Below are 26,997 nucleotides of genomic sequence, written 5' to 3' on the forward strand. Positions count from 1 at the left end.
TCCTCGGTCTCACTTCTAAACAACTCCGCTAACTCCGGAGGTAGACGATGCGCCGCTTCCTCTCCTACGTCACTTTCGTCAGACTCTTTGTCAGTTGCAGGTACAGATACACAGGCCTAGAGCGCCCTCTTGCAGTTGTCAGTGTGAAAATAACATGTGAAATTATATAATAATGTGTTGATAATTTCACATATAAATCGCTCCTGAATATAAGTCGCACCCCCGGCCAAACTATGAAAAAAACTGACTTATAGTCCGAAAATACGGTAATCATTTGCACACCGTGTTCTTGGTTTCTTGTTTGCAGTCATAAAAATGTCACACCTAATTGTACAGACCTGTGGAAGCAATTTCCTTTTCAATTCCACTTGAATGGACTGGTAATATACATGAAATAACAAAGCTAAGGAACCCCAAAGCTGGATAGAGGCAGTTCATTCCAATTGCCATATCAGTTGCAATTCTTCAAGTGTATTTTTATCTAATATTCTGACAAGACCATGATAATACTGAAATGATATTTGCCAGACTTTCCTGTAACATTCAATACATTAAATATATATTCAATACCATTCACCTTGAAAGGGGTGCTTCAAAATGCCAAATATATTTTTTTTAATGACCTACAGAGTACTTCTGAATATGCTCCTTCTGTATTATTTGTAATGTAATATTGAAATAGATAGGTTGTTCTAAGAGCATTTCAAACATAGGTGGGATCTAATATCCTCAATTAATTTTTACTTGCCAGTTAAGACATTATTCAGCTTGTTTTTACATTTGTTTGAAAGTTAAGAATGTTTAACCTCAATTTTAACTTAAAACACAACCTGTACAGTTGATAATGGTTTTATGTTAGTGACAGTTTAAGATGGTTTAACATTGGAACTGATTTTCTTTATGTCCATTGTTTCCTATAGGTAAAGTCATTCTCAAATATCATAAACATCGGCGGTCAGCCAAGGTTCCAAGAACAGATTGCTTTCTACTGTTGAGGTTCTTCATCCTACGTACCTTTTAAATAGACTGCATCATGATTAACTCTCTGGTTGGTTAGTGTTAATACGGAAACACAAAATCAATAAACCGAAATTCTGGGGATGTGGAACCTTCTCAGTGGAGTAACGCCCACCTAGGTCAGTATCCCTTGTCCTACTAAGCCCCCACATGCACTTTGTGTGTTTGTGTGAATGTGCGTGCAGGTTTCCTGAAGAGTAGTCATCAGCTGAGGTTGTGTGACTCCGATTTTCAGTGAGGAAGTCATCGTTGTTCCTCTTCATTGCATTTAATTGAGTGGAAATCTATAAGGGTTTGACACAGCACTTTAGAAAAGCAAGGAGACCAAAGATTTGATGCCCTGTTTTAAATAATGACCGAATACCATAACACGATTTCACTGAAATGCATGACGACATATCCTCATTTCATATCATATATGTATATGTATATACTTATATGAGTGTATTTATTTTCATATACAAGGCACACAGTAAACAGATTTAATACGAGAGGGAAAACATTTCAAAGTTGGGTTCAAAGTCCTCATTAGCTAGCCCACAGAGCAAAGTGCTTAATTATGTTTCCTAAAGAAGGAAGAATCTTTATTATGATTAACAGATATCAGAAAAAAATCTTATTTAATTTTAAGCTGAAGGAGGGATAGTAAATTCTAATTCTAATGTGCAATGTGTATTTGTAACGCTTGACTTCAAACTGATGGTTCATCCGCACGTCATCCCGTTAGACAAGCAGACAGGCAAGAGTCACCGACGAAAATTAACCAGGCGCGCAAACTGGAGAAGGAGAGAAGACTAAACAATGGCTGGGAAACTGAAGAACGAGACAAAACAAAGCTGTGCAACACCGATAACAGTGAATACTTAGCATTTTACTACATGAAAAAACTAGCTGTTACTGTCAATAGTTTCTAATGTCAATCTCAAAATGACAATCTTTGCCTTCATCCAGGCTTTGGGTTGAACATTTGCACGCATTTCCTTACATAACATAAAAACATGATCAATTGATAAATCTTTACATTTTACTGTGCATTTATTGTGGATGACAACAATTTAAAAAAACATTATATTCACTTATTTTGTCAACAAATACTGTAAGCACGAAGGGCATAATGGCCATTACAATGGCATCAATGGTTAGTGTACAACCCTCGCATTTGTATGAATATTGTATTATATCTTAATGGAACAAACACTGAAGAAATTACACTTTGCTCAAATGTAATGTAGTCAGTGTTGTACAACTGTAAATTAACAGTACCGTCCCCTCAAAATAAAACAATATACAGTGATTATTATTTATTTATTATATATATAATATATTATAACCGCAAGCAGCAAAAGTGATTAAGCCTTCAAATACTGCATGTGGGGTACTGTCTAACCAGTCTAGCAAAATCTTGGCAAAATGTATTATTCTTTCTGCTCCAAATTGAAGAAAAATGAAAAAAAACACTTTTGTTTGTTTGTTTTTTTTTTTTTTTTTTGCTTTTGCGTTCCATTTTTTTTGCTGCCTATTAGTGAAATCTGTTTCTGTTGAATAAATTCCAAGATCAAGGAGCAGGATAAGCGACAAAAGCCCGACCTCACTGGCTACTCTCGACAATGTCTCCAGAAGGACAGAAAAGACGAGAACATTTGTGGTGTCACATGATACATTTTCCACTTTTGCATGTGGTGGCAGTTCAGGAGGAGTAGTGATTAGAAAACCATTCTAGAAAAATAAGCCACTAGGCAGACAAGACCTCTCATTCAATGCACAGAATGAGGATTTTGATTAGCAACTTGTTTGTGTTGGAGCGGCTCTAGTACAAAGAGTAGAACATAAAATGGGCAGAGAAGAGACAGCTGGTGACACCTATCTGCGGCTTTTACTTCTTCCTCTGACCACCACCAGTGTGTTCAGATTATGTGCGAAAGACACTTTCAAACTGTCACTGTTTCTCTCCTTGCTTCCTTGGCAATACCTCACTTTGCCTGTTATGTTGTTTTCTCGCCTCATGTCTTCTTGCCCTCTTGTTTCACCTCCATTTCTTTCAAGGCCTTTCATCTTCTACATGATTTTCCTCCATCTGTCTCTCCTCTACTTCCTTCTGCTGCTCTCGTGTTTGTTCACAGGTGCAAATTATCTTGTCGATGCTTTGAATGGTTCAAGGACTTGCCAGCATGAGTACAGGCAGTAGTTTATTGCCATGGAAGCTGCCTATTGATACCAATACCAGCGTTCTGTTATCTGGTACTGGTCCAGCAGGCATGAGTGCAAACATAATTACACTCTAACCACTGGAAACAATACTTAACTCTTCCTCAACTTTCTTTTAAGAACATTTTATAAAAACATTTATTTTAGTCTTGTCAACGTAAATTATTGATAAAAAAACGAAAAACACTTGCTTTGAAATTCCTTAGCGTTGAAGAGAACTCTATAAATATGGTAAAAGGCTGATGCAATACAATCACTGGCACAGAGACACAAAATTACCATATCAAAACCAAGCAGTCAAGTCGTTCATGCACAACAGCTCGCATACAAAATGAGCATGCAGATTAAGCAAGTATTACACCGGATAAACAAATGTTGAGGCCAACTTACAAAAATTGCCATATAAACACTCAAATACTCTTTGGTTACTTCCATTTTTTAAAGTTCTTAATACCACAGGTACATACTGATAATTTTGTTAAAGTCAAATTTCAAATTTCTTTCATGATAAATTAAAGACAAAAGCGGTCATTGAGGCAAAACGGCAACTATGTCCTCAAAGGTATCTAAGCAAAAACTGTGATTTTCTGGCAATGCCAGTATATCATTGACACGCTTTTCTGTCCCAAATGTAATTGTGGATCTTTTTGTGGAAAATGTGTTTAGGATGAGAAAAACAAACACAGAATACTTGACTCTCAGGAGTCACGCAACAAAGGTCTACATTATTAACTGTTCCACAGTCAAACACCTACAAAACATTCCCACAATGCAGCTCAACCACCAGAGGTAGTCAATGCCAGAAGCTACGCAAGCACTGCACTGAAAACAAAACAAAAAATTACTGAAAGAATAAAGTCTGAATGATGACAATGAATTCAAATGGAGAAAATGAAGGAAAAGTTTAGAGAACAAAGTCATTGTCTGTAAAAGAAAAATGTCTTAATTTTATGACAATATGTCCAATTTTTTAGAGAATAATAGAACAAATTAAAATAAAAAAAATAAATCATCATCGTTATCAAATTAAAGCATGAATGTATTCCTGGTGTTAGAGGAGCATTGACGATTACGTTACACATCAGTACAAAGGTATCTCTCAAAAACAATGAAATAGTTGATGTTTTGGCACATTAACACCATCGCCATTTTGTTTTGTTTTTTTTTTGTTTGTTTTTTTTGTCTGAGTTTGTTGTCACATTTATGTCGGGCCAATCATATACTACTCGTGCACTCACTGTTGTAGTCTCGCCACGCTGCACTATTTGCATATCTGTTGTTGACCAATACTGGCCACTCATGCCAGAGTAGCATCTGTCGCATTTGCACACTGATTGAGGAGTATCTGCAACATTTGCACAATCAACATTGTCCCAGATTTTCGCACTACTCGTCACTTTAAACTGCATACACTCCTTGAAGTCTCGGCGCCCTTTGCACAATGGTCATTGCACCGGACTATTAGTCATTCGAACTGCTCTAAGTGCTAGAGGACTCTGCATCTTTGTGTATTGATAGTTATAAACGCCTGTGTTGGTTCCTAAGAATATACTACATGAATTGAAATAAGTTTTTAACAAATATTTAATAATATTACCTTGTGGAGATGCTACAAATAAGATGAGACGAAAACTAGTCATGTCATACTGAGTGTTTTTACATCAAACAGCCAACCACTCCCATTGAAGCCAACAACTCCCTTTGATCGTGTCATTTCATTTCCTGCCCCTCCCTTGAAGTTACACGTCCCTGGTGAATGTCTCCCTCTTGTGGGATTAATTCAAAGAAAGAGTCTTGCACTGTTACGATTCCATTTGTTAATATTAATTAATTAGTTAATTAATATTTACTAATTAAAATTAAAAATACATAATTCCAAACTTAATTGTGTTTTTTTCTAAAACAATGGATAACTTTGTTTTCATGAATATGAGTTTTTCTCTTTTTTTTCATAATGTTCTTTCTTTTTGTTTTTAGTGTGGGCCTAGTACTTCACATCTTTTGCTGTAAACATCTCTAATTCTAAAATTCTAAACAAATTGCAATGTTCAGCCCATTCACTCATCCTGAGTCAGTACTCAAACAATGTCACAAATGTACTCACAAACACCTTGTTAAAGACTCAAATAGAAAAGGTGTATCTTTTCCTACCATCTTTGCGGTAAAGGTTGATCTCCACTTTCCTCTCTTCTGACCCGAGTAGGGCCTGCGCCATCTGAGCAATGGCCAGACGTTTAGTGTCAGGTCCGTAAAGAAAGTTACACGTGCATGGCTTCTGCATGATCTCAGCTCGTGAGTAACCACACATGTGACAGAAGCCATCGTTGCAGAAGATAATGGCGCAGTTCTCCACTCTAGCATTGGCAATGACGAACTTGCGACCTGAAGAAAAAAAAAAAAGTGGTTATATTTATAATCTGGATAAAAAGACAGCTCTGCCAATTGAAACGACAAAATTTCAACATATTTTGCTAAACATTTGCCTGACGACAGGCAGCACAGTTCCAAAAACATGCATGTTAAATGAAATTAAGTCTCTATATTGTCCATAGGTGTGAATGTGAGTATGATTATGATGAGTATGATTGTCAAAATGTTCCCTGCTATTGACTGGCCCAAAGTCAACGGGGATAGGCTCCAGCTTACCCGCAACCCTAAGGCCCGCTGCACACTGATGCACACTGAGCGATGCGGCTGAACGCAACTGAAGTAGCCAATCGTTAAAAAATTACAGTTGGCTACTCTGTGCCGCACACCAAGTGATTAAACACCGCACATCTACCAATGTATTGCAACTGAAAATCGGCTTTTGAAGCGCTACATACAGTATACTCTACTGTATTTTGTTTTTCTTATTGAACCACAAAAATAATGGCTCAGTTGTCAAAGAAGACGCAGACTGCCACAAAGAGAGGAAATGGGCAAAAGGAAAGGAAAAAGTGAGGATACATTGTGTCAGCCATGTTACTCTGTGTGTGGTTGGCTTAATGAGTGGTGTAAAAAAATGGACAGAAGGATTGGTTTAATTTTTGAAGTTTGACTATATTATTATCCGCACATTTGTGTGTGTTTGCACTGAATCAAAAGCTATTCAAACCTTTTAGTAGGTATTGTCCCTTTTACTTTGACTCAGCACCTCTGAGGAACACTGCAATCATCGTCTATGGTTCAAAGGTTAAAGAAGAGGTGGAAGAATGAAGAATGAGGAGAAAGTGTTGGATGATGCTTCATAAATTAATGGAGATGAAATGGTTGGCTAGGAAGTTGAATGGAAAAGAAACTGAAGACATACTAAGGGATTGATGGATTGTAGATCTGAAACACAAGCAACATGATGAATGGACAATGATCTGTGGGAAGGCTAAATGTGGAGTCAAGCTGGAGGAGTTGATCTGAAAAAGGGATGGAAGGTGCTTTAAGGACTCCATCTTTTTCTCAGCACAAGGTCTGTTATGAAATCATGTACTGAGACTAAAGTTACTAAACCAGAGGAAAAATATCGGGAAATACTGTAACAAGAGGGCAAGTTGATTCCAAGTGGGGGTTTAGACATCCATGAAAACAACTACAGTATTAGCCCATTTCTATGCTTTCTATGCTGTATCGCTATGCCAACCAACCAACGTACTTAAGCTTTGATGAGTTTTTCCCGGCCTCCATCCTGTAGACAAACTCGACCATAAAGCTCCCTAATGAAATACATTTCCTCAACACTATGATAATAAATGGTGAGATTCAGAGAAAGCAGACATCAAGGGACATTTAAGATTCAAAGTTTTCCTGTTTTGCAGGACAGCTGGTACTCAGGCAGTCTGCAAGCACATTTTGGTACCACTAACAAGGCCCTGTTTCAAGTGAGACGTCTATTATCATGACAACCAATTCTTGAAGGCAAAAAAAAGATTTGTCAATAGAAGACTGCAACTGGGAGAATGCATTCAGGATCATGAATAACTATAATACAAGCAAGAAGATTATTGTTGCAGGGAATCTGAAGCCAGCAGGTCATTAAAAACACCACGGTTGTGCAAAAAAAAAAACATGTATATAAAAACGTTTTGTGTCATTCAAATTCCATTTTAGGAGATCTTCACTTAGAGTCTTATAAATCATCTTCAAGGACTACAGGTTCATTTTGTTCCAGCAATTGTTCTTACCTGGTATGCAAGACTTTAGACCCTGACCACAATGATCTTACTGTGACTCATGCCAAAACACAACGTGATCATCAAAGGGATCTGGACTTGATACAGTTAGTGTTAAATGGTTTTCCATCTGTCTTAGGCCTCTTCTAATTCATGGTGCCGTGCTTTTTGTTATAAAAAAATAAATAAATAAAACATAAGCCAGCATAGTTTATAGGTCGTATCAATGTCATGCCATCAGTCTTCAAACATTTAGGGATTATTTTGCCTTCATCAAAACAAGAACAGTTAGCAAAGGTATCAAAGGTCAAATGTTAAATCACTACATTTTAATAATTTCCATAATTTCTAACAGTTATCAAACTTTCAGGTCTTATTCATTTTAGTGACAGCAACTGATTTTGAGTGGTATCTGATTACTCCTGGCTGGCCTAGCTAAATTAATTGGACATGCTGGATTGTCATCAACTGATCAAAGTGTGACATTTGCAATTAATCCATGTGTGACTTTTAACAAAACATCCATCCAACCATTTTCTGTACCGATTGTCCCCGGAGTGGTCACCATCTAACTCACAGGGCACACGTTCACTTTCATATTCCCACCCATGTCATCGTCTTCAATTAATATAACTAAAAAAATATATATATATATATATGACTCAAACTAAATAGAGGAAGGCTACAGCCAAGACTGGAACCCCGAACTTCAGAACCTTTTGATAAATCAACAATGCCAAAATAAGTATTTAGCTATTTTACGCAATGTTAAGCACAGAATTATCAAAGCTCCCTAATTCTTTCTTCATGACATAGTTTATCGACACCACTTGTGATTATTCTCGTTCATCCAGGTCATTTCCTTCTCAGGGCATTGAATCGATCGCAACTGGACTGTTTCTGTGAGACTAGTTTATCAAAGCTGCACATTCTGGATTCAACCGGCCATTCTCACAGGAGACGTAAGTGATGGAAAGCCTGTTCACATATTCATGGAAACAGTGAAGATCCGTTGTGTGGTTGCGCTTGATAGCTCGCCTTCATGAATTAGCAGCAGCAGTGGTCCTCAGAGGCTCATAAAACTTGATAGGTTTGTCTTGCTGCACTTGGTAATTGAGTGGCAGAAATGTGAGTGTGTGTATGTATGTGAAAGCATATAGTACATTTCACTTTTCTGCCTTTTGAGTATTTGGTCTTTACTCATTGATAATGGCCTGGAAGCAAGATGGGTTGTTTCATGCTGTTCAACTCGCTTAGAAAACTTGATTTGTTTTTGTACACAGTATGTGTGTGCATGTGCGTGTGTGTATGTGTGATGACATACTGCATAAAGATGCACATCAAGAGAATGGATAAAACCGTAGAATGCATGTTGTCAAACATTTTCAAACAGCATGAAACAATTCCTAGGGGCCAAAAGTTGGTTGTCTCATGATTGTTCTGGTTCTGCTTTGGTTTTGCATTTGACTCAAGTGTACATAAATACCTAAATAGTAATACACTATTTGAGATAGCCAGTCAATAATCAACCACTGAGTCCAGTCATGAGCCACTGCCCTCACTTGAGGCATTACACTGTCTAATTGCTGTTGGGACAAAGGACCTCCTGAAGCGTATTAAGATGAGATGAAGACAAATTCAGATAATGCGATTTTTTTAACAGGAATAAAAATTTAAAAATTCCATGTTTTTATTTGGTGTGCACAGCCCTCTCTCCCAAAAGTCAGCTGGGAAAGGCTCCAGCTCACCCGAGGCTCTAATGAGGACAAGCAGTACAGAAAACTGATTAATGGATGGATGGATTTTGAATACAATGTGCATTGTTACCAATATCAAGCAAAATATATTGTACTGTTGTTTTAATTTAAATGCACTGCAATTATTCCAAACACACATGTATGTTCATATTGTTATGAATTTGACACGGGGATGTTTAACATGATGATATGCACAACAATCAGTATTTGTTGTCGAGCCATCTCTGTTATTGATGACATCACTGGCAGCTCCACAACCAGCTTTCGCTGCAATTTCTTTCTAATGAGCTTTTGAAGCCCAGAGAGGGCTGATAGAAAGGCTGATTAAAGACTCACTGCTGCTCTGAAGGAAAACACCTTTTAATATTCACACAGAGACCCACGAATGAATTTACCCACATGTAAATGCACACAGGGGTACAAAGCAACTTAGATGCGCACACGTGTTGTAAAGCAGACCCGCCAACGCCGACTGAATAATTCACTAAGAACTAGACTTTGTGGGCAACTCTGCAGTCTGCCAGTTAGCGCATGTGCAAGCTGTGTATCTGTGTGCGTGGATGTGGGTGTGTATCTGTGAGTGTTGTTGTGTTGTTTGCCTGGAATCTCCCTTGTACAGTGCGTAGGCGGATGAGGAGGGAAGCCCATGTGCTAGAGGCGCAAATCCACACAGCGTCTCTGAGCTTGCTCGCCGCACAGATGGAAAGATAAAGGGAGGGAGAAAAAGATAAAGGATAGAGAAACAGTGAGTAGAAGAAGAATATTACAAAAGGCACAAAGTGAATTAGCACATATGCATTACTGTGGCAGACACACTCCACAACAGGATGAAGATTTTTGTTTGTATCAGCTCCCACTTCAAACTGGGCTATTGCCATGGAAACTGAAGGTTTGACATTACAAAATTTCCAAACACAATGGGCTGTTAGAATACAGTAATAATAAATCAAATACACCCCATTACTGCATACAGAATACAAATAATTCATTTACTTTAAACTGTGTCACTTTTGCAGGAAAACAGTCTATGGAACAATGGAAAAAATGGGTCTTTATGTGACCTGTCAGTGTTTTGGTTCATTGTGCATTATTGGTAGTGGCTTACAAACCCACCATTTTGCAGTCTACATCAAACCATTTCACCAATGAGGCTCTGACTGAAGGGAAACCCACACTCATCTGATCTGAAGTCAGTTGCCTTATTCATTAGGCCACCCAGCCTGTAGATGCACTCGAGGCTTGTAACTCACTCATATACTGAATATCAAAGTAGATCAGGACAAAACAAGAACAACTATATAGACATTTTCTTGTATGTATTTATGAATAAATCCATCCGCTTATCCCTCTGGACACATCATTAATTATGTTTATGGAATCATCACTTGTTTCGGGTCTTTTAACTTCATACACCCTCCTCTGGGCAGTGGCAGTTTCTAGCATGTGCAATATGTGTGGCCACACAGGGCAGCGTTCCCCACTCACCCCCCCAAAAAGTAATTGCTACGTGAAATGGTTTTCTATTGTGCAAGGGTATGACTTGTTAACAGTGTCGGGAAGATTACTTTGGAAATTTAGTTGGGTTAGGGTTACAAGTTACAATGTTGAAAATTTAAATAGTGTAACGTTTTCACTTATTTTTTTAAAGTATCGTATTTTCATGGCCATAAGGCGCACTTAAACTATGACTGCGGTCAAGCCAACCTCCACTCGTAAAGTAGCAATAAAGGCAGCTGCCCCTAATAAAGGCAGCTGCCCCTAATTTTGTTCATACTAGGCATTATGGTAATAAGTCGCCAACTCACGGCGAAAGCCACCTTCAAAATAAAAGCTTCCCAATTATACGGACGTCAATGCTCTTCGGTTAAGGAACGCAACCAGCAAGGTTAATTAATTTTGAGATGCATTACAAAATGTAGTTTATGTGATATCGTATGATAAATAAATGGTAACTGGACTGCACTTATATAGCGCTTTATCTACACCATCACAGTCCCCAAAGCGCTTTACAAAGCCTCATATTCACACACACATTCATAAACCAATGGGCGACTGCTGCCATGCAAGGCACTGCCAGGCCCACTGGGAGCAAATTAGGGTTCAGTGTCTGCCTTTTTAAAAACATTGTTTTAGCATGCATGCATGCTACCGTATGTTTTAAGATAGCGTATGTTTTACCATGCCTGCGCCCAATAATACGGTGTGCCTTATGTATGTGTTAAATACAGAAATAGACCCCGTAACTGAGACTGCACCTTTTAATACGGTGCGCCTCATGGTCGTGAAAATACGGTAATATAACTAATTACATTAGAGTACATGTGATTAAATTAAATTTTATTATTATTATTATCTATTGTATTCATACATTTTACAAAGGTTTGCCTACTACTGCCCTATGCAGGTAACAAAGGTGTCAAAGGACTGACACTAGAACAGATTACTTACTTTATTATTTGCTATCAGGAAAAACAAAATGATCCCAAATTAGAGGTTGACCAGTGTTTTCAACCTTTGAGAGACTATTGTATTATTGTACATTAGACAGTGTTTTACAATTAAAACAAATTTAATCTGTCATACATTGGTTGGAGCAGTTGCCCAAACACCACGTAGTCCACCCGAGCTGGATGAATAACTAAAACATTTGCAATATGCATCCAGTATAGAGCTCGAAAGGATTTTTTAGAATATTGTACATCCAACTTAAGGGAAATAATGTGCAATTTGGTGACTTTGCTCAAATGCTGGTTTCTTCCACGCAACATGGCACACAGGCCCAATGCCCCCACTGTCATTAACAGCAATAATCCCATAATCACAGCAATCCTTAATGGGCTTGTTCGCTCAGAAATGTCTCAGTCTATGGTGTGTACAGCATCTCCCTGTGTGTTAATGAGGTTTTCCAGATTTATGCAAATGAGCACTAATCTTAAAGACTCTGTGGATTTCTGAGTCTTTCATTCGGTTAACTGACCTTTTCTGTGCCCCTTTCAAGGTAGCGTAGCAGCTCAAGGAGCATGAAAAGGAATTATGAAGAGGTGACAAATTTATAGCTGACACAAGAGAGAAAGGGCAACAGGAGGGTGATGAAGCAGTGATAAACAAGTAAAATCTAAATGTTAAATTAACAGGACAGATAATTCAAGCCACTTGTCATACCGCTTTGCTGTGCTGAGTTTTACACTTAAGCACATTCTGAAAGATTTGTTGGCCCTCTTAGCCATAAAAAAATAAATAAATGACCTGAGCCCCTGCATTAAATGAAGATAAATTTCACTGGTCCAATTTCTCTTCTAATTGCAATGTTTCATTTGTGATTATTTGTGATTAACTAAAATCTCCAAACTGAAATACAATTTTAACTGTAGATGAAATCCAGCAGCATCGATAAATATAAATCGTTTGTCTGAGCAGTTGTTTGTCAACAGAATTTGTGGAGCATAGACATCTGTGGGCGGCACGGTGGACGACTGGTTAGAGCGTCTGCGTCACAGTTCTGAGGACCGGGGTTCAATCCCCAGCTCCGCCTGTGTGGAGTTTGCATGTTCTCCCCGTGCCTGCGTGGGTTTTCTCTGGGCACTCCGGTTTCCTCCCACATCCCAAAAACATGCATGCTAGGTTAATTGAAGATTCTAAATTGCCCATAGGTGTGAATGTGAGTGTGAATGGTTGTTTGTTTCTATGTGCCCTGCGATTGGCTGGCGACCGGTTCGGGGTGTACCCGAAGATAGCTGGGATAGGCTCCAGCACGCCCGCAACCCTAGTGAGGAGAAGCAGCTCAGAAAATGGATGGATGGATAGTCGTCTGTGCGCCAATTTATCAAAGATCAACGATCAGCTCTGAGAGTTGTTTGCTATGGTGATGGACAGATTGACAGATGAGGTCAGAAAGAAGTCTCCGTGGACAAGGATGTTTGCAGATGACATTTTGATCTGGCTTTAGAGTAGAGAGCAGGTGGAAGAGAATCTAGAGAGGTGGAGGTATGCACTGGAGAGTGCATGTGTGTGAATGAAAGCGAGGCCACCAGAATTGTAAGGTTATAAGGAGTGGAGGTGGAGAAGGTGCAGGAGTTCAAGTACTTAGGATCAACTGTTCAGAGCAATGGGAAGAGTGGAAGAAATTCAAAGAAGAGCGTACAGGCAGGAGCAGGTGGAGGAAAGTGGCAAGTCATATTGTATGGTTTGGAGATGGTAGCAATGACCAGAAGACAGGCGAAAGAGCTGGAGATGGTGAGATACATTTTGGAGTGAATTAACTCGTGGGAAAAGCACAGACCAGACGCTGTGGAGAAAAAGATAGAGAGGCCAGATTGAGATGTTTCAGGCACGTGGAGATGATATAGCGGTCGATCCTCGAAATGGAGCTGCCAGGTAAGAAGCAAAGAGGAAGACCAAAGAGAAGATTTATGAATGCGGTGAGGGACAGGTTGCAGATAGCTGGAGTCAGAGCACATTAAACAAGAAGAATGTGTGCTACGATTCATTTCTTATTTGAGTACGTTTCAACTACAGGATAAAGTAGCAGACCATTAAGTTTTGTATTTTGCATCCTGAAAAACTGTGATTTACAATGAACATTTTCTCCTTTTTTTCCCCCCATTGCTGATGATGTCTGTGAACCTTTCTTAACCAGGTGCAATTGATATAATTATTATTTCATCCAAGCAGATTAAGAAAACCTGGCAGAGATGTTTGCATTTGATGTTTTATGGCTTGGACACATTCCCTTAATAGGCACACAATTTTATAAACTGAGAGTCAGGAGGGAGATGCATTACTAGGTGATGTATTTAAAGAACTGAGAAAAAATATCATAGGGCTCATCTCTGACTAAAAAGAAGTGGATCTTTTTGTAAAAACTGGTTTGAGGGGCTTACCTTACCATAAAGTTCAATTGTCTAATGAGGCCACAATCCTCTCCACTTAATTGAATACCAAAAAACAAAAAGAGCAAGTTTATAATGATGAAATAAGAATGCAATCACAGAAAAAGAAAGATGTGAGTCACTGGATTGATGCTTAGAGTACAGATCATCCTTCTTTAGAACAATTTTGTATTAAACAAGGATTTAAGTCTGCATGCTTTTTCCTTTGGATTTTTGTGGCCTTTTTGGTTTTTTTTCTACACTTACTCTTAAAAAAAAATCTCAACAAGAGTTGATAAGATAAGAAGACTATGTAAAGGGAAGACGTAGACTATATGGGTCATTCCAGAATTGGAGGGGAATTTAGGCACAGATTTTATTTTAAGTTTTTTTTAAAACAGACTACTTTTTTGTGTTATGTTATCAAAAAACTTAATAGATCGTCATATAATTTGATTCGTCCCGCTCAACCATCAATGGTACACTTTTTATGACATATTTTGTCATAGCATATACGGCATTACAAAGACACCTGAAAAACATATTTTGCCCCACCTTTTATAAATATTCACTGTTTTGCACTTGTGAAGGCCAGCACAACATTTCACACCTTTGCTACAGTATATTTACACTATGCCATTGTTTTTTGGGGAGGATGAAAAGAACCCTGCGACAGGCCGGAACGTTAAGATGTTACTTAAACCCTTTCCTCTACAGTTAATAAAGTTTGAATTTGAAAATGGAATAAAGTAAGGACAGAAGAGGATGTGATAGAGGATGAGACAAGATGTCAACGAGGACGAAGAGCAGGAAGAAGAAAGAATTATAGAGAGGGAGGCAAGCAGTCCGAGTTTACATGAGCCACAAGTTTACGAGTGCGTGTGTGCCTGGGGACAAGAGAAGGGCAAGAGAGAGGGCAGGAGAGGCAAACAGAGTGTATCCTAAACGTAGCTCCATTACTGCTCTATTCACAAGGTCAAGTTAAACAGAGGAATGAACCAAGCCGTCAGGGAAGCCCCTCGCTTATCCATGTACTGTAATTGCTGCAAGAAAATGACTAGCGGAGCCACATTTCCTCAAAATTTCTTCATTTAGCACACGAGTGTCAAACCTGTTTTCGTCACAAGCCACATCGCAGTCCTGTTTGCCCACAGGGGCCACTTATGACTGAAAATGTGCATATATTATCAAATATCCATAATTGCCCCTGTATTTTGGTTCATCATTTTTAGCAACACATTTATGGATAACCCATTTTTAGACACCTGAGGTCAGTGAAAATAAAATAGTGACAAGCATATATTGAACTGTTTTTTTGTTCTCTTCAAATGCATTCAGTAACAAAGATGAAAAAAAGTAGGTGTGTCCTATTTCCTACATCATTTCCAGGTTTTTGTGAACCACATAAAATAATGCGGCCGGGCAGATCTGGCCCCCAGGCCTCGGGTTTTGCACCTGTTATTTAGAGGATGAAGCTGCAGAGGTGACCTGAGCGCATGATCGCAAAATACAGCTGTACAGGGCGAAAAAAAAAAAAAAACAGTATGAGTTGTTGTGTTAGAGCAGAAGGAAAAAACAGATCTTCATAGCCAAAATCTGTGTGTATGCAATTCATATGTTGCTTGCACTCAACAGCCGTACTTCCATGTCTTTTCACAGGGCCACAGAAGGCATCTCTTCCTCCACCCCCAGCTGGGAACATGAAGGCCTCTCGTATTATGCAACTCATTGCAGAGTTCATCAAAGTACAATGAAGCAGCGATGCATCAAGCTCGAAACACCCTGGTGGACGACCTTCTGTTGTTGGTAAACAATGTTCGCGAATATGACAGGGACGCCATGGTATTGTAGAATTGCAGCTTGAGCAATGAATGTACTGTGTTAGCAATTTTAATAGAATTTGTTTATTTATTGGGGAAATTTTTGAGGTGGATTGATTTGTTCTTAGTATAGTTTAATAGGCAACTAAAACTTATTGTGTCTAAGATTTGTAGTATTCTTGTTCTGTCTCAAAACACTGCATGAACTGTTTTTTTTTGTTGTTGTTGGGTTTTTTTTAGAAATACTGTTTTCCCATTTGAATATCAAGGTAATCATAGTCAGTGAACCTCACTTTAAAACATGAATCCCTGCTCGGTAAAAGTTTGGTGATAGTATGAGGTTACCATACACCGCATAGCTACAGAATGTTGTGAAAGAGTGCATGTGTGTAGTACTGAGAGAGCGACACAGTGGGAGGTTGTGTGGGTGGGGGTGTCGAGGGGGGCAGTTGCCATGGCGATGGAAGAGCGTGCTTATGTCTATGCGTGTGTTTGTGTGTGTGTACTTTAAGCTGTCGAATGGTAAAATCCTCTTGGGAGGACAGCGGATTGAAGCATTGTAATTGGCCAACGTCCTTCTCTAAGGAGTATAACGAATAACATAAAGCCCCAAAAGGTTGCTGTGGCCTCACATTGAGGTCAGAAATGCTGTTTGTTGTTGTGGTACGGCATGCCGTCTCTATCTTTATTCCAATATGTGTGGGGAAAAAAAAGCATGAAAATCAAGCATAGAGGATCAGCGTACAGTCAGAAGACGTGGGTAGTTATGAGCTACATTTACTCCGTTACATTTACATAAGTAACTTTTTGGATAAATTGTACAGTTTTAATGTAACATACATTTTACTTTGAGCATTTTTGTTTAGAACAAATGCTATTTTTACTCTGTTACATTAAGCTACATTCCAGTCGCTATTTGGATTGTTCTCTCCAGGTATTTATCATCGTTTCTACGATCTATTTTGGTTTGTCGTGTTTTACCAAATCAAATTTAACTACGAGTGACATTTGACTCCATTTCACCAATCAAACGGAGCCAGGCAGTCACCTGACTGCACAGTCTCTGTGGTCCCTCAAAGAAGCAAAGTTTTCAAATTGACTCAGTTGTGTGAAAAATGCAAGGAATTGTATTTAACTTACAGATGAAAAAAAGAATAGCTATGTCTCGTGTCATCTGTGTCTGCCTACATGTCAGCATTTCGGCCGACGAGAACTCATCACTTTCAAAAGGAGCAGAGGGAAAAGCAATCTGCAATGTATGTACAGCACTGAAGATAAAGATGCAAGTTGGCAGAGCTCCAATTGTTTTTGGGTAATAGAGAAAAATACCTGTGGATGAATCCACCTGGCGAAGTTCAATATACATAATCAATTATATATAATAAATCATCTCTGCCTGGTGACCCAATTGTGCTGTTTCATGTGTGTAAACATCCATCCATCCATCCATTTTCTACCGCTTATCTGAGGTCAGGTCGCGGTGGCAGTAGCTTTAGGAGGGACGCCCAGACTTCCCTCTCCCCAGCCACTTTATCCAGCTCTTCCGAGGGGGAACCCGAGGCGTTCCCAGGCCAGCCGAAAGACATAGTCTCTCCAGCGTGTCCTGGGTCATCCCTGGGGTCTCTCCCTGTGGGACGTGCCCGGAACACCTCACCAGGGAGGCGTCCGGGAGGCATCCGAATCAGATGCCCCAGCCACATCATCTGGCTCCTCTCGATGTGGAGGAGCAGCGGCACTACTCTGAGCCCCTCCCGGATGATCGAGCTTCTCATGCTCTCTCTAAGGGAGAGCACGGACACTCTGCGGAGGAAACTCATTTCGGCCGCTTGTATCTGGGATCTTGTTCTTTCGGTCACGACCCACAGCTCGTGATCATAGGTGAGTGTAGGAACATAGATCGAGCGGTAAATTGAGAGCTTCGCCTTTCAGTTTAGCTCCTTCTTTACCACAACGAACCGATACAAAGTCCGCATCACTGCAGACGCTGCACCGATCCGCCTGTCGATCTCCCGTTCCATTCTTCCCTCACTCGTGAACAAGACCCCAAGATACTTGAACTCCTCCACTGTGTGTAAACAAAGAACATTCATTTAGGACAATCTCTTCTGGCTGAATTTGTCTTACTTTATGTTATTTTATTACCAAATATTATATATACGTGATATTGTTGGGAAATATTTGAATTTGTACCTTATAACTTTTATATTTCTGTCCATTTAATGTTAATGTTACTCAGCACTTGAGTAGTTTTTTTTTTTTTTTTTTTCATTGAATAGTTACTTATTCTAATTAGAAATTATCTGGAGAACTATTTTTTACTTAAGTCATATTCTAAAGTGCCAGTACTCTTCCTTGAGTACAATATTTGGCTATTCTACCCACTTAATATGCAATCTGTAATATTAATAATATGTAACATCAGATGCTAGAGCATACAAATGTGGATGCTAGACACATACAGTGAGTTCTATGGATTATATGACATCAGTCTGAATCAAAGCATGCAGAAAACACAGCAACCATAAAGATCTCAAACATGAATTATGCATCGTCATTCAATGTCTCCAAATAAACTGCGCACCCTCAGGCCCAACACTGACATTTCACAGTGTGCCTACATGAGACAATGTGAGATATGAGAACATTTTCACCACAACAAAATGCACATTTTGGAAGTAACATCTGAAACCAACATCCAAGCCAAAACTTTGATTTGGAACTCAAATCAATACAACAGATGATTCTTATGTGTACAAACTGCGATCGTTAGGAATATCCTTCGGTTCTCTTCACTACCAATTTGCATATGTAATTAAATGTAAAGAAATTACAAATGAAAGTTAAAGTGATATATTAAAAACCATTTAAGGTGGTAGTAATCCTCAGTAAAGGTTCGCCGCAGTAGAGCAGTTCCTTCCATCCAGGTGACAAGCTTGTTACGGTAATCTTATTATATAAAGGTCTATTACTGCATTACTAAAAACTATTACTCTCAGAGCATTCCGACAATTGTGATTCAATGTGAAGTAAAATGAGTGGCAGACAGAAGGAGGAAAGTGAAGAAGAACAGGAAAACACAGCGACTGAGGGGATGGACAATGCTAGTGGAGGCAGAACCATTGCAAGCAGAGTTTCCAATAATTGTCCACTTAACAACAAGATAAATGAATGAGCAGCTCCAAGGACATTGAAAAACTGTTTGATTACAAAGCCTCAAGTCCTCACGCTGGTATCAAGGAACTTCATTGCCAAATCTGTGCACTCTTGAATGGTTTGATTGCCTTGCTTGGTTTAAATTTTCTTTCGAATTATTTGTTAGTTATACACACAAAAAAATACACTGCTGATTTCCATGAAATGTTACGGAGGGGGCATGGCAAGAATCCATTACATACTGGCTGTGTCTATATTTTCACGTATTTATACAAAGGCCATCCTGTTGGTTGTGGTCCTTTTCATGGAAGCAAACATCACTCGGCCTATTGATTTTCCTCCAGGGGACATGTCAATAAATGCATGCAAAATAGCTTTGACCTCTTACTTACGTCTGTCCAATTAGCCAATGAAGAGTTATATCCTGACAGGGCATGTTTAACAGCCACTGTACCCTTGACCTGCTTGATTCGTACATTGCGAAAACCCAAAATCTTACCCAGAATATTTGTCTTAATTCTAGTAAATTGTTTTTATACAATTTTCACTTCTTTCAAGCAAATTATTACTTCAATTATTTCTTAAATTTACAAGTAACTTAAAGTAACGAGTTACAAGTGAAAATTGTCTAAAGAGAAGTTACCTTTTACACGATTTATTTTATTTCTTATTTTAATGAGTTTTGACTAGAAATAAAGGTTTTTGCAATATGTGCTTGGATCAGCATACTTCATACTGATGTCATTAGGACAGCATGGTTTACAGGAGATTATTGCTCTAGCAATATGAATTATTGCAGAGCCCTGAAGCACATACGGGTCAAAATCAAGTTTTAGATAGTTTGATCGATGGTTTAGAAAATGATTCGTAATGTATATATTTTTCCAGTAAAATGAAGGCAAAGCAAATGGTGGGCCGATATCTGTATTTTTTTTCATTTTGAGTCCTGTGAGTGGAATGGCCAGGTGCCCAAATACTTTTGTCCGTAATGTGTAGCAGAATTCCTCTGTCCTTTGACCAGCACACGATACAGAATACTCTATCTGGCACATGGTGACAACCGATGTAGTGTAGTTCTTTCTCCTTAATCATCTGTCTCCAAGGTTGACTATTAAGCATCCACAGTGTGTGATCCTAGGACATTATTTCAAAAGCACTACACCACAGTGGAAATAAATTAGTCTGCCATGTTCGTTGAAGCGTGGAGATTGCTTTTCTCTCCTGACTCATTCCCACCTGCGATGGTTTCCATCACGAATAGCACGACAAACCCAATCGCCCTGCTTCTTCTGATTGTCGCCAGGATAAAGTTTACCCAGCCAGCATGTTTATCAAGAGCCATCAAAGAAGCCAAATCTATATCAGTTGTCTTCATCAGGGTCACAGGTAACTGGAGCCCATCCCAGCTGACTTCAGGCGAGAGGCGGGGTATACCCTGGACTGATCACAAACGTTCACACTCACATTCAAATCTATGGACAATTTAGAGTCTTCAATTAGTCCAAATTGCATACTTTTAGAACGTGGGAAGAAGCCACAGGACTCAGAGAAAACATGTCAGCATTGGGGAGATTATGCAAACTCTACACAGAGATTTTGAACAGAGATTCAAACCCAGATCTCCTGAAAACACACTCAAACCCAATTCTTTCAAGAAATTTCACAATTTACACTTTTTTTTGTTTTTGTTTTGTTTTTTACTAGCAAGCTAGTACAGTTTCTTTGATTATTTTTCCTGGTCTTGTTGCATTCGTCATCATCAAGCATAAAATCATATTGGCTGGCAGAGTTCAAAGGGCTCAGTCATAATTCCCCATTATGGCTAGGGGGGAAACATCGTAATGCAAACCACATGCATTTGAATGTCAAACAAGGGGTTAACGATGTCAGAAAAACAAGAATGAAATACAATGTTCCCTTGCTATTCGTGGGCGATAGGATTCTGTGAGTAATTGGCGCCCGCCAAAATGTTTATAATCGCCGATAGATGCCACAAGATGGCGGCAAAGCACTACTTCCAGACAGGGCTATGGCCAGGGCTATGGCCTGACTAAGTACAGCTCCTCCCCTCACTTCAGCATAGTTCCCTGGCACCAAGATGGCGCCAAAGTAATACCTTTCTAATAGACAAGAGTTTTGGCCTAAGCACAAAAAGAGCAAATAGTGAGTTTGTTAAGAGAATAGGCTCCAAAAACAATCTACAAACAAGAGAAGTGATAATACTCCATTAGCATCACATGTGTCATCAATTGTTCGATTAGATTTTAGTTTTTCAGTTTTGCTGTTAACAATGGTCAACGTCTTTGTTGATAATTCAAAAGTGAGGCCCATCTATGGCAAGCGTAATCATTGTCTTCATCATTAAGGGCAATATTTTATGTTTGACCATTTTTACATGTGTATGAATGTTAAGAAAATAGTTGCTCACTACTATAGTTCTAATATTATTTCCTATGGGGAAAATAATATCTAAAAAAAAATCTTTTTAAAAAAAAAAATCAAACCCAGGAAGTGCCATTGAAATATAAAATACATACTGGAATGAAAGCAAAACAGCACCATTGGCTGGATCTGGTGGGGCGCTGATACCACCAACCCCAACCAAGATGTATTGTAGTTGCCACTCTATAGTTAACACTTTGGTACAGTTTTGACCAAAGAAAGCACCTACGAAGTGTCCACTGAAATGCTTCTTCTCCACCACTTCATTACACCCCAGCCATTAAACAGGGCTCTCCATCGCCAATAGCATGCTTTGTTAGGCAAACTAAAAGACCTGCAATGAGCATGTGAGAATTCTTCGGAGGGAAATAAGTCACTGACAGACATTTGGAAACCACTGATATGTGGTTATGGACTTCTCAGATGCACATTTTGCTCCCGATAAATAATCATCCCACCCGGTCATAGGTGTAAATCTGTGATGCAGGCACAAGTGGAGAAATGCACCATGTGTAATGACGTGTACCAGAAAGCGAGATAATATGTTCACCTAAAGTTGTGAAGTCACAGGATGGAAAGAGGAGCGGGGGCAGGGGGAACTTTCCTGTGGATTAATGTTGAGTACTCACTTTCAAGGTCTGCTATTCACCTTGTGTTTTCTGTACCTTTCTGCTTGGTAATAAACATATACAGGTACACACTTTAGTACGCTTGAAAAATCCAATGTCATCCAGCATAAATATTTTGAATTTAAAAAGATAGTGTATGAGTCATTTTCATATAATATGATCAACAACAGTAAAAGACATACCCTATTGAATTTTATTCTGAAAAAAAATATTATTTTTACTGATACAAGTATATGAATTATCGGCAATTGCTTCTAATAATACTTTTCACACTTTTAATGACAAAATGTTTTTTGGTACTGTATATGTCCCAAATGAAATTCCGTAATTTCGTTTTCTGAAGATGCCAATTGGATTTTTGGATATGGAAGAGTTTTCTCCTATTGCTTAATATACCTTTTCCATGAAAACTAACACAAATGCATTTTTGGGTTTTTTTCGGGGGGGGTTCTTAATGGTCCCTCAAGCTGTCTTTACCGTTCATGTCACTGGAGAGAGCCCCATTATGTTTTTGCAATACAAGAGAAGGATCTGTGATCTGAAATGCCAGGATGTGGCCAGCATTTTGCATTCATGCAATAGCAGACAGGAATCTAGATTTTGTGTGATGTATGACGTGAAAGTGTCAGAACAATTGCATGTCTTGAATGTCTAAAGACAAGAGTGTAATGGGTGTGAGTAGTTAGGATCATTTATGCACTTGAATGTGCAGAGTTGGAACAAATTGTGCACCTCACATGATTTTTGGAGAGTCTAACGAGTTGTTATGATTGTTGATGATTTTTCCCATACAAGTTAAGAAAATCTTGCTGTTCATATATTTGGATTGGACTGTCATGAAATTGGTGCATGTATCTCTTGATTGTCTTTACTACTATGACCTACAATTTTAAATCATCAGTAACGTTTAGCAAATATAGGACTTCAAGAATGACTGTTTCAGTATGGGAAACATTTACACCTATGCGTCTTTACCATTATTAATCGAATTACATGAAAATGAACGGCATTCATTTTGTTCAATATGGTTGGACGACGCTATACTTTGCAGTATGACTGCAAAGTTGACTGTACGATACTGAAATCCGTCTGACGGTGTCAATAAAAACTGAGCATTAGAATCATTGTAAAAGGCAACATTGATGAAGCTTTTGTATTTACTGTCAGATTGTGCAGGTATCTCTAATGGTGTACCCAGCGAGTGTGGAATATATTTGCACTAAATCTCTACTAACTTGTAGTGTTTATATTTTTTTGAAGCTGGTAAGGAGGAGTAATGCAATCAACCTGGCAACCTGAGCTGATACAACAGACCACTACCACCACCCTCCTCCTTTTCATCATGGCCTGGGGTGAATTTCCAGAGAAACGGTGCTATTGTTGACCACAGAGGCTCTTTTGAAGTCTGCTCACACATTAACGAGGGGGGGAGAAAAAAAACATGAATGAGTCGCATCAAAGATCCAGGAGGGGCTGAAGGGTACTTATGCAGCCTGGCTACATTTTGCAATATGGACACCTTTCTAGTTCCATGTCCAAAGGCACTATAAAACATTGAGTAGTAAATAATGCATTTAAAAAAAAAAACTGTCTGGCAACCAGTCCAGGGTATACCCCGCCTCTCACCCAAAGTCAGCTGGAATACGATCTTGCGCACCAGCCATTAACACTGAGGATAAGTTAGATGGACAATTTAAAAAAAAAAGATTTTTTTTCCCCAGTTCTAGTTGGAGAAACATTAGCTGGGTGTCCAAATAATGAAAAAAAAAAATAATAATAATGTAGCTTCTTCCCCCAATCTGCCACTCTACTAATAACTGCGCCTCTGTACGTGCTACAAATGAATGCCAATTGCAATAAACACACATACATAAAAAAGGTGAAATTAAAAAGAACATATTTGACACTAAATGTGTCACTTTGTTTTATGCTGCACTATTATCTGATCATAAACTTTACTGGTTTCTGTGTACAGATACTGCTGCTCACTTGATATTGTGCATCCTGTTCTGTGTGTACTTACTGCTTTTGTGTTATGTATTGTGTGAATGAAAAGGTCTGTCCTTATTGTGAGCAATTATTGACATCGTAATGTGAAGCATTAAAGCCATTGGAGCATTTGTTCAATATCCAGCTCAAGGTCTTCTATGCACTAGTACACTCTGTTTTCGCTAGTAAGATAAATCAGTCGTGCTACTAGTGGTAATATAGTAATGTTTTAAAATTCTATTAGTTAACATCTAGCGCTTCACTAGTGTCAGATGTCAACTAGTGCCTTGTTTTGCGTGTAGTTGTCCTACTAGTACGCCAAAGTTGTCCTATAATGAGGACAAAGAGCATACAGTAGAAGTACATGGACCTTAACTTTATCATTCAAGCTACAGCATTAAATAAATGTTCAAATGGCTCATATGACTTGAAAGATGATTTGTCAGTTTTTTGTGACATGTGACAAAGTTGTCCTACTAGTATGAAGGACAAAGTGTACTAGGATATCAAAGCCATTTGAGCATTTATTCAACATCCACAGATATCCAGCTAAGTTGTACTACAGTAAGACAAACGTCGCACTTGTAGAGGGAAAAAAGAAAAAAAAAAACATTTACTAGTTGAAGTTTTTCTACTAGTGCGCTGAACGGTGGTACTAAGGTCAAAGAGCATACTAGCACGTGTACCTTAAACTGGATATTAAGGATACTAAATGAATGATCAAACAGTTTGTCATGTAATCAAGCTTTATTGACCTTCTGCATTAGTTAGCCAGAACATCCATAATTGCTCGTAATGAGGGAAAACCTTTTCATTCAAACAATATTGAACAGGATATTGAAGTACACGAAAGTGCCATTGAGTGCACACATATTGTGAATCATGTGTGTTGCCATGATCCAGAATCTGATTTCGAATATGAACTCAATCCGGTCTGTTTCGTCAACAGGCTGGGGTTATTTAGCAACACTATTCTCCTTATTATTGGACATAGATGTCATTTGAACTTACTTTGACTGTCGAATTTCCTGATGATGGTGTCCAGGAAGGTGTTCTGCGGAGCCACGTGGCCTCTCCGGACCGGCATCTTCGATACAGTGGCCCCAGGACTTTAATCGGGACTTTGTTGGACTTGAAAAACTGAAGTGCTCGCAAGGAGACTCTCTGACAGCTCGCTCCAGTCAGTCGGGGATGAAGGTTCCTCCGAGTTCCCCCCACCCCCTACCCCCACACGCAGGTCGATGAGAAAGTTCTGTCCTCCCTAAAAACGCGCAGCTGATGTGAAGCGTTCACCGTCTCCGGTTTGAAAGATGCGGGGAGTGACGGTGTCTGCTTCTGTCCCCACTTTGGCGGTGTTGGTAGTGATGGAGAGGGAGGAGGGCGCTCGTCAGGTGATATTTCCTCCTCTCAGTGGAGCTGAGCCGCACTTCTCCTCTCATGGCGCACGACAGCCCGCTCCTGCGAAGCGTACTCGGGGAGCTTGGCTGCGAGCGTCGCGGTGCTTGGAGCCACGGACGGCTGCTGCCTTTGTTTCTCTTCTCATTCCACTTCTCCTCAATGCAGACTAATATTAAAACAAAGATAGAAGATCCACCTTGATGAGTATTTCGGAGGTGCTTTTTTTTTTTTTTTTTTTGTAGCTCTAATTCTCCTCCTCCTCCTCGTGCTCTTCCTCTTCGCTGTGCGCTTTTTGCCGGATGACTTCAGCTCCACCGGCTTTAGCTGCGCCTCTTTAACCCTTTCTGCATCGACCACTCGCCCTTGATTTGAAATGTTTAAGAAAAATAAGTCCCCCTACTAGCAGTTTAAAAAAAAAAAAAGAAGCCATTTGACATAGCCTTCTTTAATTACTTCAGAATTGGAGGACGTTTTAATCTCCCCACCCGTGAACTTTTATAAATAATCCATGCTCGAAGTACACAAACATGCACTTGTTGTGTAAATTATTGTTGTCAAAGTGATTCATAAATATTGTTGAAAACAGCAAATACTTCTTGACCCCCCCCCCCTTTTTTTTTCTTCCTTCTCTTATTGTTTGTATTCTTCAAAATTGTCAAAAATGTGATTGTGGTGGTAAAGCACCAGGTGTAATCTTACAAAAATAAAAAATATTCAAAAAAGAAGGCAAACAAGGATCATGAAAAAAATATATATCTAAACACTAAACTAACAAATTCTCCCCCCCCCCAAAAAAGAAATCAAGAATAAATTTTTGGCTAAAGAAAACATGACTTATGATGACAGCAACAACGACAAAGAACCCACACAGACTGAATGAAATCGGGCAACTAAATACAAACAAATTGACGAGACAACGAGGTACACCTGGAGAAGACGCGAGTTGCTGGAGGGAGCTGATTGTTTGACATAAGGAACAGGGCTGACGAGAACAGGTGGGGACAAAAAAAACCCAAAATGAGTCGACAAGACAAACATGGGACACATAAAAAAACATGACATAGCATGAAAAGTCAACAAAAACCTGGATCATGACACCTCTTGCTTGATGACCAAGTATAAAAAAGTGTACAGTTGATGATGGTTGAATTGGATGAATAAAATGTGATGATATGATGTTTTTTTTCTTGAAAACATATAAAAAAATAAATGGTCGGTATTTAAAACCTTTTGGTGCCTAAATGGTTATCTAATTCTGGAATGAGCCACAAAGGAAATAGACCCTACCCCTGCTGTAGCAAAAATTCTCATCACGAGAAATGGCACCCAAAGGACCGGGCCGATTTTAAGCATTTATGAGGCATCTGGTGTCAAATGGAGCAGCTTCCATTGTGTTTCAAAGCAGGTTAAACCTATAGACAAAATGCGTTTAGAGCCTGAATTCGAGGGGTTTATTAAACACTCAAATGTGACAGTGTGTGGAAGGATACAAACTAACAACATTGCAGCTATTGCTGACCGATTTTAATTAGCATATGGCTGGGGTTGGGGATTTACTTCCGAGGCTTCTCGTG

The 26,997-nt window shown here is 39.1% G+C and overlaps 1 protein-coding gene across 3 annotated transcripts in view; it reads right to left on the reverse strand.

Annotated features, from left to right (window-relative positions):
* Window positions 1–26,280, reverse strand: part of kcnh2b (potassium voltage-gated channel, subfamily H (eag-related), member 2b) — a 173,817-nt gene extending 147,537 nt beyond the window's left edge. For 2 of the 3 annotated variants that reach the window (XR_009785947.1, XM_061758501.1), the window contains exons 1-2: window positions 25,037–26,280; window positions 5,374–5,604 (exon numbers count right to left, since the gene is read on the reverse strand). Coding sequence is in view for 2 of the 3 variants with exons in the window: in XM_061758501.1 (XP_061614485.1) it covers window positions 5,374–5,604; window positions 25,037–25,112 (307 nt within the window). In the remaining variant the exon portion in view is untranslated. Of the gene's footprint in view, window positions 1–5,373; window positions 5,605–22,036; window positions 22,080–25,036 lie in introns of those variants that run through there. The other variant, XM_061758502.1, reaches the window with a different exon arrangement.
* Between the last annotated feature and the right edge of the window lie 717 nt (window positions 26,281–26,997).

The sequence above is a fragment of the Phyllopteryx taeniolatus genome, chromosome 20 (genome assembly GCF_024500385.1).
Source record: "Phyllopteryx taeniolatus isolate TA_2022b chromosome 20, UOR_Ptae_1.2, whole genome shotgun sequence".
In the NCBI taxonomy this organism is placed as follows: domain Eukaryota; kingdom Metazoa; phylum Chordata; class Actinopteri; order Syngnathiformes; family Syngnathidae; genus Phyllopteryx; species Phyllopteryx taeniolatus.